General features: G+C 37.3%; 1 protein-coding gene across 22 annotated transcripts in view; it reads right to left on the bottom strand.

Annotated features, from left to right (window-relative positions):
- Positions 1-9,386, bottom strand: part of LOC127448751 (kinesin-like protein KIF1A) — an 88,588-nt gene extending 79,202 nt beyond the window's left edge. For all 22 annotated transcript variants that reach the window (XM_051711564.1, XM_051711566.1, XM_051711569.1 and 19 more), the window contains exons 1-2: positions 9,085-9,386; positions 5,859-6,020 (exon numbers count right to left, since the gene is read on the bottom strand). In XM_051711564.1, the coding sequence (XP_051567524.1) occupies positions 5,859-5,964 (106 nt within the window). In that variant the 5' untranslated portion in view covers positions 5,965-6,020; positions 9,085-9,386. The remainder of the gene's footprint in view (positions 1-5,858; positions 6,021-9,084) is intronic.
- Positions 9,387-12,424: the final 3,038 nt, after the last annotated feature.

The raw sequence follows: 12,424 nt of genomic DNA, 5'->3' as shown, positions 1-12,424 counted from the left end.
TTATGGTTAGGTTTGGGAATGGGGTTTGAGTTAGGGGGTAAAATTAGGAAAAAAGTCACAAACGCTCGTTTGACACATGGAAGATTCTTTTTCTTCCATCCAACACAACAGGGCTTTTTTCATTACTATCATGGTTAGGTTTAGGGTCTAGGTAAGGTGTTACACTTCATTTTTAGGTTTACCTTTGTCTCAACACACATTTAGTTTAACAAGGAAGAAACGAAACACTGAAGTCTACAAGGACACCTGGGAAATGTATGAGATTGACTGGCGTATGAGTCATACGTCTTTTTACTGAAGAAAGTCATGATTTCGTGAAAGATCTCTTAAGAATTTGCTGTCTCATACTATTCTTCCAAATTCTTATGAGATTGGGTTGGACAGGTCTAGAAAAGAATAATATAAAACAGCTGAAATGTCAGAAAACAGAAAAAAGAAGTGATTAACTACATGGCATTTTCCCCCGCACATTTTAAATTTGGGAGGCTTTTTTGTCACTTTTGGTGACATTTTTGCCCCAAACTCTGGTTATTATCTGACCCTGGTAAATACTAAGGTGTTGTTTAGATTGACCAATTGTAAATACTTCAATTCTGTTAAAAGATGAAAAACCTTTAGCTGAGGACTCCATTTTTATACACAGCAGCCTCAATCAATAGAGGGAACAGAATTCAGGGTGTACAAAATAAGACGGAAACGGGTATGATCAGAGGAGCATCATTTTGGGCTTCTTTCAAAATGACAATCAAATCCTCACAAACTCTTATCTAAAGTCTTCGATTGAGGTTAGCCTCATGTAAAATGACCACGCTAATGACTGAGCCATCACACAGAATTCACAGCACCACTGAGACTAATGAAATTCAGACTGTGTCAGTAAAGATCTTTTGGTGTAAGAAACCATAAAACTGAATCTTATATTAGTATTCTCACTCACTCGCAGAAAGAAGAGCTAAAATGTATTTTTGCTCTGTAATGAGACCATTTTCTACAAAAAGGAAACCCTTTTATTAGAACTTAAAGGCTTGAGTGAGCAGCCCAGTGGTGCTTCAGTGATAGCTGGGTGGCTTAGACCAGCCAGAGCTGCCAATCTCTCAGCTTTCCACCATTCTACAGATTAGTGGGAACTCGGCTATTGACCCATCTCAAGCTGGCAGTGGTGACAAAGATGCCAGCACAGAGCACAAAAGAGACTCTCTGGGCTCAGACTCCTACTAACAACCAATTATTTACACCCTCAGATTGAGACTGGGTCTGGCGTCTCTCTAAATTAATGCTGACTAGAAAGGCTCTTTCATGACATCAATGACCCTATCCCTGTAAACTGAGTTTATATTTTAGCTTTGCGGTCCTAATCATCCTGTCACGGTTTACTTTGAGATAATGACCGGCTAGCTTTACATTATCCCAAGCAAGTACTGTTTATGCATTTTTGGATTATGCGAATACACTAAAGTGCTCTCTCACCCAGGATGCCATCAAAGCCATAACTCCACATACAGTACAAAAGAAGGTCAAACATGTTAAGCAATTAGAGGTTTCTAACATTAGATTTTAAATAGATCTCCATTATGCCACTCTGCTGGGCCTTCATACAGCTCAGTTTAAACGGCCTGGCCATTGTGTTGCGATCTTTGAATAGATGTATTTGAGTGGACTCTGAATAGACACAGGCAAACCACACAGACTGTCTGCGTAGGTAATCCTGCATTTCAAATTACTGTGCAGAGACAACATGGTCATTGGGTTTCACATAGAGATCATTGTGAGCAAATGGAAAAGCAGTGTTTATCCATAATCCAGCAATAATAGAATGGTACCTATGAACAAAACAGGCAAACAACCTGGAGCAGACACTAAAACAGGGTTCCTACACCTTTTGAGCTATCAATTTCGATGAATTTACACTACCGGTCAAAAGTTTTGAAACACTTAACCGAAATGTTTCTCATGATTTTAAAAATCTTTTGATCTGAAGGCGTATGCTTAAATGTTTGAAATTAGTTTTGTAGACAAAAATATAATTGTGCCACCATATTAATTTATTTCATTATAAAACTAAAATGTAAATAAAATAAAGTTTTTGAAATTGATGACTTGGACCAAATAATAAAGAAAAGCAGCCAATAAGTGCTCAACATAGATGGGAACTCTTTCAATACTGTTTAAAAAGCATCCCAGGGTGATACCTCAAGAAGTTGGTTGAGAAAATGTCAAGAGTACATGTCTGCAAATTCTAGGAAAAAGGTGACTACTTTGAAGATGCTAAAATATAACACCATAGTTCCATTTGTTATTCCATAGTTTTAATGACTTTACTATTATTCTAAAATGTGAAGAAAAAAAAATTAAAATAAAAAAAATTATAATAAAGAATGAGTAAATGTTTCAAAACTTTTGACTGGTAGTGTATATATCATTCACGCATAGCATTCATGATTACTGGATACGTTTTATATATATATATATATATATATATATATATATATATATATATAAGAGACTTCACTCACAAAAAGGTATTTTATACTGTAATGTAATGGAGTCTCTGAGAGCGAGGGTGTGGATCCAAATGCAGTTTAATAAAGAAAAGGTGAAATATAAAACAATGCAAGGCTCAGACGAGACAAAAACTAGAACAGAAACTGACACAAAATACATCCAGCACAGGACAAGAACTGACAAAGAACACAGGAGAACACAGGGATTAAATTCACAAAGAACTAATGAGAAAACAGGGAACACCTGGAACTAATAAACACATGAACCAATGAACAAAGACAAGGAAAAGAACTACAAAACCCATAAACAAACGAAAGACACAAAGTGAACAATAAACATAAATAGCAAACCCTTGTGGTCGCAAAGGTAATCCTTAAAGAGCACCTCCTTTAAGGAGCAGCTCCTGATGCTCCTAAACAAATACACACAAGGGTAATCCTTACGTAACCAATTAAATATTTTAGAGTTGCGTATAACCAGAAGCAATTATATTGACTATAGAAAGTTCCATGACTTTTGCATGACATTTTAAGATTTTATTAATTTCCATGACTTTCCAGGGTCTGGAAATCCCCATTTTTAATATCCCCTCATTTCAAGTATGAGATAAAGGCAATGTAAGTTATCTTGTGTTTCAGGACAGCCATAAACTAATAAAATGTAGACAAACAGATTGTACAAGACACCTACACAATATTAATCAACGTTTTCTTAATTAGGCACTACAAGCTTCATTTCAATGTGTAATGGCTACAGTAGCCTGTATGAGAATACATTTGCAAATGGTGAGAGTAACGTTAAATATTAAGTCAGAGTAGGAAAAGCACTTTATGCCCTATGCAAAATATGTCTAACAAACATATAGGTTACAGACAAAAGGTAATGATTTGTTTTTTAAATCTAGGTCTATAACAGTATGATGGGTGCTGAGTGCAGATCACGTCATCGGTAACAACAGTCCCATTTTCCATCACTGTATGAGCAGGTGTCAGATGTGACTTTACAAATATTGTCAGAGCAGTGATGTTCATCTCTTAACCAGTAGAGAGAGTTGACCAGCACAATCCATTTACAATGACAGAAAGTGTTTCTACTGATTCTGCTGGCTCATTTCTCTGTTCTTCATGGATCACAGCCGGCGCCCATTAAAACAAAATAGCTAGCAGCTGATGATTTGGGCTTTTATGCTCACTTACTGGTATCACTCAAAAACAATGTCATATTTACATCATGCTCCATTAACTTAGGGACTAAAAAACTCACAACAACAAAAGTCAATTCTGCAACTTGGCTTACTGATCTTGCCAGCCAGTGCTCCTTCCTCGTAAAGTTCTTGCCCTGTACTGTACAACAATACCATGGTGTAAAATTACATCCACTATCATCAAGACCCCTTTGTTTCTTGAATGTGCACAGTGTTTTTTTACAAACAGACAGAGGTACCACAAATGGCTTACAGTTTTATAAAGTACTTTCTTTTTGACCACTGTAGTTTCTGACTCAATATTTGATATAGACATCTCTCAACAATTCATCAAGAGTGACCTTGAGTGACGATGGTGGACACACTGTTTTCTCAAGCAACACAAGGTAGAAGGGAGGACGCTAAATTAGGCCAGACTCTAAATATTTCACAAGCTCTCATACATTATTGACTAATGGCTTTGACTTGCCAGGAAGATTAGAAATCAAATTGCTCTCCAGTCTCCTATAAGTTCCTTTAACTTTGTAGAACCAAGAAATTTTCTGCAGCATGATGACAATGGGCATATCATGAAAATGTAGAAACATATCAAAGAAACATATTTACAAAGGAGGAAAATAATAATATATATCCTGATTTCAATTTACAATACATGAAATATATTCATATATATTTAACAATGAAAGAGCACAATATAGGATAAAAAGGGTTTAAAAAAAAAAGCATTGTCAATACACTGTAAAATGTTTAGTCAATGTGCTTCATGTGGTAACATCTAAATTGACCCTAAAATGATTTTTGTATGTTGGGGGATAAAAACATTTAAGAGGTTGTGGAGAGGATTCATTAGTGAGTCGCTAAAATTTTTTATGAAAAATATTGAAAAAGGGGTTCCCTGAAAAAACTAAGGACATGCAAATTTGAATATAAAATCTGTCAGCAACTCACAATCTTTATCTAAAAGTAAAAAATTTTGAGAATGCAGCTGACCTTGAGGCAAACGCTCTTATCTTTTCAATGTTATTTTCATGACTTCTACAAGCTATAAAATTGAAAATAAAAGCAATATTAAAGAAAACAAAACAAACAAACAAACAAACGTATAACATGTAAATGTATTGTATTTGTGGGTCCTAATGTGCTGGGAAATAGTGATAAATGAATATATAGAGGTACTTTTATATGCTTGCCTTTTTAAAATTAACAAAAAAGTTATTTAATTACAGTATCTGAATCAAACAACATTAGGTAAACTACATTAGACTGCATTATGATACACCAACCAAAGTATTTTTATTGGTCAGGTAAAGTAGAAATAGCTCCTTAAGGTAAACACTGCACGTTTTATAAATCTAAAATGCGCTTTATGTGATAACTAAATTAACTAGATTGATTCAAGTCAAAAATATTAGTTATATTATTATATAAATAATATTATATTATTTCGCATGTCTGAATCAACCGGACTACATTAGATTACACCAACAAAATGTATTTTAAGGGTTAGATCGGACCTTAAGGTAACAATTGCTCATTTTCACTTTTTGTGTAGATTTGAATAGAAATCCTTAAAACAGACACATTTCTTCTGAAAATTATTGACAGAGAAAATTATGTCAACTTATTAATTACTCAGTAAATGATTACTCACCCTACCAGCTAAAACAGTGTTTGCATAACAGCTGTCAAAAACATCATAGCAAAACTCATCACTCCTAATTACAGTTGTAGATGTTATCGACATTGCTGCTTGTCTGTTGTTCATTGCAACATCACTTTATTTCTATATCTGTTTAATAGCTCTCCATCTCTCTGTATGCACATTAGATTAATGGCTGAATATGAAATTAAGGTTGGATCAGATTTGCTGGTGCATTTATTCGCCCCCAGGTTAGTGATCAGTTAGCTACTGTATCATATTGTCTCAAAATGGCTGCCCTTATGAAATCCTTAAATATGAAGTCAAACACTCAGACAGGGCCCATAAACACAGAACCAATGCAATAAGAGGGAAAACAGCATCTAAACACACAAAAAAGGTGATCCTCAATAAATCTGATATTGGAGCTGGTTGTTTTGGGCATTCTGTGGGGTTTAATGGCTGGAAATACTTTACGGGAACACTGGGGCTCAGGTGCAGTTGGATACTCACTGGTTGTGTTTCCAGACATCTGGATGATGCACTTCGACTCTTTACTGGTCTCTCGAGAGTTGAAGGGGCGGACTCTCACCGCCACCTTCACTGAGGCCCCTGCCATGGTGCCTCTGTATTTGTGGTGAAAGCACTCCTATAAGTCCAGGTAAACACTCACACCTATCAAAAGAGAAATGGAGCATTCACAACACTAATTTCAACAAACTAAAGCCCAGAACAACATCATTAAAGCTGAAGTGTGTCATTTCACCACTAGTTTTACCAAATGGAATTGTTTTCAAACAGGTTTCTTGAATACGCCTGCCTATATACTATTTACTGGATAGCCCCGCCCCATACACACACCATCGGTTGAGCCAAAGTTGCTTTGTCGGGCAGATCGGGATTCTTAAACAAAGAGAGCAATGTTTTAATAGCGTTATAGAGCCACACCCAAGCATACTGTCACTGTATGTACTGTGTTTGGTGAAGGACGCACTTCTCGGCTCGCCAACTCGTGGTTCACTGTCGTTCTTTTGTATCCAGTGTTTTTTGGGTTGTTTTTTGGGGTTTTTTTGGGGGGAGGGGGGGGATTTTTCCCCTTTTTCTCCCAATTTGGAATGCCCAATTCCCAATGTGCTTTTAAGTCCTCATGGTCGCGTAGTGATTCGCCTCAGTCCGGGTGGAAGAGGAGGAATCCCAGTTGCCTCCGCGTCTGAGACCGTCAACCCGCGCATCTTATCACGTGGCTTGTTGAGCGCGTAGCCACGGAGACATAGTGCGTGTGGAGGCTTCACGCCATCCACTGCGGCAACCATGCTCAACGAATCACATGCCCCACCGAGAACGAACCACATTATAGCGACCACGAGGAGTTTACCCCATGTGACTTATTATGGGATCATAAAGTGTCCAGTCAATCCATGCTTCAGAATCTTGCTGGAAATAGTAGGCCATCCAGGTATTTCTCACTTACTGCTTCATGAATACTAAGAATTCGGAGATACTACTCCATTGGCATACTGTCTTTGGCATCCTACTGTATATAGTAGGGAGTATGGATATTCAGACGCAGCAACAGTGTTTACACTTTTCGGGAAACCTACGTACAAATGAACTAAAAAATGGCTTACTTATACTTATCTCAACATATAAAGGTGGGATAAGAAAAAGTATTGTAACGCTGGAAAAATTACACACTTCAGCTTTATGTAAAATAAATATTTGTAATTACATTACAACAATTAGAAATGAAAGATGATTACTAATTGAAAATTTTAAATATGCATTTTGCTCAATGCACAAAATGCAAATCTGACTGAATCCATATTAGTTAAGATTTATTTACAGATTTATTGGATTTGCATATATGTACAGCACTTGTCCCTTATGAAAATAAAGAAAGGATATTACCCTTTCTGTAGTCTCCATTACATATCAACAGAGAAATATTGATTTAGACCCTTCTCCATCACAAATTAAATTACGTTTTGTAGAGGCTGTAAATCTTAGCTGCCTTACACCAAAGCAACCTATGCGCATAATTTCTGTTGCATTCATTTAGAAATTGCATGAGGGGTTGGCATATGAAAACCTGTTTCATCTGAACCAAATGTGGTAAGCAGTGGTGACTAATGAAAAGGTTAAACAATAAATACAAATATGTTCTGCAAAGTATGTGCAATATTTTAATGTTCAGACAAAACAGAAAGGTTGTGTTTATATGACTTCACCAAAAGATCATGCATGGTCAGCTACAGATCCAGTGAGATTCTGGGCCGACAGCAACAAAAGAAGTGCATGGCTGGCTAAATGTCAGTAGCTTCCTAGAATTACAATGGCCCAGTAACAGAGCTGGCAGCCACAAACCCAGAGTCCAACTCAGCCTCAACGCCGGACCAAAATGGAGGTACAATTAATGTATCAGTGGATATTTATGGCCTTTAAGCCTCAGTCTTGTTTTCAACGAATTCTGTAATTTTCATTTAGACTGAAATCACGCTGAGTCACATTCTGGTTTGTCAGGGTGAGTTCAGTGTCATAAAGGAGTCTTATTATTCCAGTCTAGTTAAAATCCCTGACATGAACCTCAAAACAGCATGACAGTTAATAACACAGTCTTAGTCTCAGTCAAAAAGCTTCAGTGTTTTTGTGCTATCAAGTTGGTTCAGAAGTGATTACAATAAATGAACTCTGTATATACACTGCATATGGTGTATTATGCTATCATTTCCCCCCTGAGCTGTTATAGAATAGTAATTAAGCAGGAACAGAACAAATGATAAAAATTAATTTACCTATAAATTAAAATCTATAAATTATCTAATACTTCCTCTATTAATGTCCATTCAAAACAACTAGTGATTGACCTTGACTTTATTTTTAGGAATAAATCACAAAGGAAATGGTTGAGCCAATTTTGCGGGTCAAATAGTCGCAAAGACATTCCTTAAAATAAGAATTGTCACTCAAAATACAAACTTTCGAATACAAATACAAATACAAATACAAATTTATGTTATAAAATTTGCTGTCACAATTAAGATTGGACTTCTGTTCCACTTCATGAACTCAAATGGACATAACAGATCCTCATTACAGATAAGCAGAATGTATCCAATCTTTTCTACAAAATTTATTCCATAAAATCATAGAAGATATAAAAATGTTTCAGACTTGTTCAAGGTAATTGTTGAGAAATCTACATAAGTCATTAATCTTGCCAGATATGACTTAGAAAACAGTGACCTAAGAACGTAGTGGGATTCATAAGCAGTTGTATAAGCTTATGATGCCAGATGCCATTACATTTTACCCAAGCTGCTATTATTATACATATTGAATAATAATAAAAAATGTGTCCTATCTTTCCACCAAAAAAGATTAACTCTAAAATCGTGATTCATTAGCTCTATCCTGTAGTCATTACTGAGTGGCTGCCAAGTGCCAACCCAAGACAATGAATGACAGTGCATTTTTCCTGCCTGCACTTAAAAATATGTACACATATAGGACATAGGGCCATTTATGGTGAACAACACCTGTTCCTGTTCTCAATAAAAACACTTCTCTCTCTCTCTCTGTCTCTCTAATAATGATAATGTCTGGATTTGTTGACAGGCTCTGAATGGCCGCACCCCATGGCAATCCCACCCTGGTGACCCAACACCAAATAAACAGACAGAGCCTCATTAATACTGCATTATCCTCTAGAACACAATGACTATGAAAAAAAAACACTTACTTTTACAATGTTGATCCTCTGATGCACTCAACTATTGATTCTACAGATCAGCTCCCACAACTGCCTCTTGTGCTGCTTTCTCAGATTCTCTTGTTTTATACAGCTCTTCCTCTTAAATGTCGAAAACAATCTCCTTTTCCCTCTGTTTTTCAGAGGGTCCTTAATTGTTCCAGAGAGGTGTCGTGTAGCTGGGTGCCCAGTGAGGCTTACTCGTGTGGAAGAAGTGTTCTTGGAGGAGAGATCTTGGAGTACCCTGTAATGTAGAAGCCAAAATGGCTCTGCTGACTGCCTAGAACAGTGATGCTGAGACTGACTGAACCAGTGACATCATCACTGTGGAAGGCAGCAGCATCAATGCAGTAGAGAGAGCGAGAGAGAGCGAGAGAGAGAGAGAGAGAGAGAGAGAGAGAGAGGGGAGGAGAGAGAGGAGGAAGGGGGTGGAGGGATAGAGAATGTGTGATTAGATTCCCTGTGGAGTACTGCGTGCACGCGCACACGCACACACGCACGCAAAGCTCTGCATAACCTGTCTAATACATGAGATTCAGTGGCTTATGCTGGCTAGCATGACTGTATGTGTGTGGTCTGTTAAAATAAACAAAACAAGTAAATGCAGAATGAATTTAAAGACAAAACAATATTCTTTTTGATTAGTTAAATATTTGCCCCAAAGAAACATAATTCAGAATTCTAGATAATTAAAAAACAAAATACAAATAAAAAAGCATGTCATTTTTGACAACTTGAAAGGGTAGTCTAAATTAAAATACACATTTACACAACTAGTCTAAAATTAAGGAATTGAAAAGTTAAATGTCCCATCAACACAGTTTATACTTAGTTTTACTTTACTTTTATTAAGGTCAAAATGTTCAACTATAACCACAATTTTCAGGAAATTTGGCATAGTAATAGTAACAGTAACTTGGCAAAATAATTGACAACGGATCATTTAATTATTTTAATTGAATGCACTTGGAACTATAAATACTTCATACCCATGCAGGTATATCTAATTAATCAACGTCTGTCAACCAATTAGAAACAAGCATTTAACAGCGTTTACAGTGTTTACGCTAATAGTACTTCATTTCCTTTACTTTACTTTTTTCCACAAAAAGAGTGAACAGAATTGCAAAGAGCTGTAAATCATATTTGACCTCTTTTTGGCCTTTCCGCTGAGCTATCTGTCAAGGAAAATCAGCTTTCGGGATTATTCTCAGTTCACAAACTATTAGAGCAAATTGGACTGTGCTCTCCCCACAAATCCAGTAAACCCATGTAACACATTCACAAAGGAGACATTTCCCTCTGACATTAATCCACCTCTGAATTCTGACTCAGCCTATGTTTGCATTTTCTTTGTTTGAATTGAGGAAGTGAATTAGAGACTAAAAGGAACTGAACAAGAAACTTATCTCATTATTTAATCATGATTATGTAAGACCATTAATTTAATTTTTTTATCAGAATTGTATAAAAAGAGGTTTGTTGGGTAGCCTAATCTTTTAACAGTCCTTTCGAATAATTAAAAAATAATATTTAAATACAATAAACTATAATTCAGGAAATGTCAACTATTCAAGAATATATATATATATATATATATATATATATATATATATATATATATATATATATATATATATATATATATATACACTATATTGCCAAAAGTATTTGCTCATCTGCCTTTAGACGCATATGAATTTAAGTGACATCCCATTCTTAATCCATAGGGTTTAATATGACGTTGGCCCACCCTTTGCAGCTATAACAGCTTCAACTCTTCTGGGAAGGCTTTCCACAAGATTTAGGAGTGTGTTTATGAGAATTTTTGACCATTCTTCCAGAAGCGCATTTGTGAGGTCAGACACTGATGTTGGACGAGAAGGCCTGGCTCGCAGTCTTCGCTCTAATTCATCCCAAAGGTGCTCTATCGGGTTGAGGTCAGGACTCTGTGCAGGCCAGTCAAGTTCTTCCACACCAAACTCGCTCATCCGTGTCTTTATGGACCTTGCTTTGTGCACTGGTGCGCAGTCATGTTGGAACAGGAAGGGGCCATCCCCAAACTGTTCCCACAAAGTTGGGAGCATGGAATTGTCCAAAATCTCTTGGTATGCTGAAGCATTCAGAGTTCCTTTCACTGGAACTAAGGGGCCAAGCCCAGCTCCTGAAAAACAACCCCACACCATAATCCCCCCTCCACCAAACTTCACAGTTGGCGCAATGCAGTCAGACAAGTACCGTTCTCCTGGCAACCGCCAAACCCAGACTTGTCCATCAGATTGCCAGATGGAGAAGCGTGATTCGTCACTCCAGAGAACACGTCTCCACTGCTCTAGAGTCCAGTGGCGGCGTGCTTTACACCACTGCATCCGACGCTTTGCATTGCACTTGGTGATGTATGGCTTGGATGCAGCTGCTCGGCCATGGAAACCCATTCCATGAAGCTCTCTACGCACTGTTCTTGAGCTAATCTGAAGGCCACATGAACTTTGGAGGTCTGTAGCGATTGACTCTGCAGAAAGTTGGCGACCTCTGCGCACTATGCGCCTCAGCATCCGCTGACCCCGCTCTGTCATTTTACGTGGCCTACCACTTCGTGGCTGAGTTGCTGTCATTCCCAATCGCTTCCACTTTGTTATAATACCACTGACAGTTGACTGTGGAATATTTAGTAGCGAGGAAATTTCACGACTGGACTTGTTGCACAGGTGACATCCTATCACAGTACCACGCTGGAATTCACTGAGCTCCTGAGAGCGGCCCATTCTTTCACAAATGTTTGTAGAAGCAGTCTGCATGCCTAGGTGCTTCATTTTATACACCTGTGGCCATGGAAGTGATTGGAACACCTGAATTCAATTATTTGGATGGGTGAGCGAATACTTTTGGCAATATAGTGTATATATTAGAATTATTAAGGATTAAACAATCAAATGCATGTTGTAACCATTCATAAGCATATTTTGGAGAAGATAACAGAGGTTTTGATGCATTTGATTTAAAGTTAAAAGATGTCGAATATGTTACACGTTAAAGGACTGAACATCGATGCTGCTAGTCTCAATGTGACATTGTAATAATGAAAAACAGACCTGCACATCAGTCCCTCTGAATGCTGTAATGATGATATATAGTATTTGTGTGTGGTTCGAAGCAATTGTTTGGTCTGTCGATGTACAAAAGAGGGAAGGGACACAGACCATCCATGGTGCATCCAGAACATACCATGGCAGTGGCTGCTTGGGTTTCACCCATATCGAACACAAAGCAATACACTGATCTAGCTATACACATAGCCAGGTCATCAGCTGGTTGTTGACTTCATCTGGGA

This window comes from Myxocyprinus asiaticus, chromosome 12 (assembly GCF_019703515.2).
Source record: "Myxocyprinus asiaticus isolate MX2 ecotype Aquarium Trade chromosome 12, UBuf_Myxa_2, whole genome shotgun sequence".
Lineage (NCBI taxonomy): Eukaryota > Metazoa > Chordata > Actinopteri > Cypriniformes > Catostomidae > Myxocyprinus > Myxocyprinus asiaticus.
Note: the sequence above shows the minus strand (reverse complement) of the source record. Positions and strands in the feature narration are given on the sequence as shown.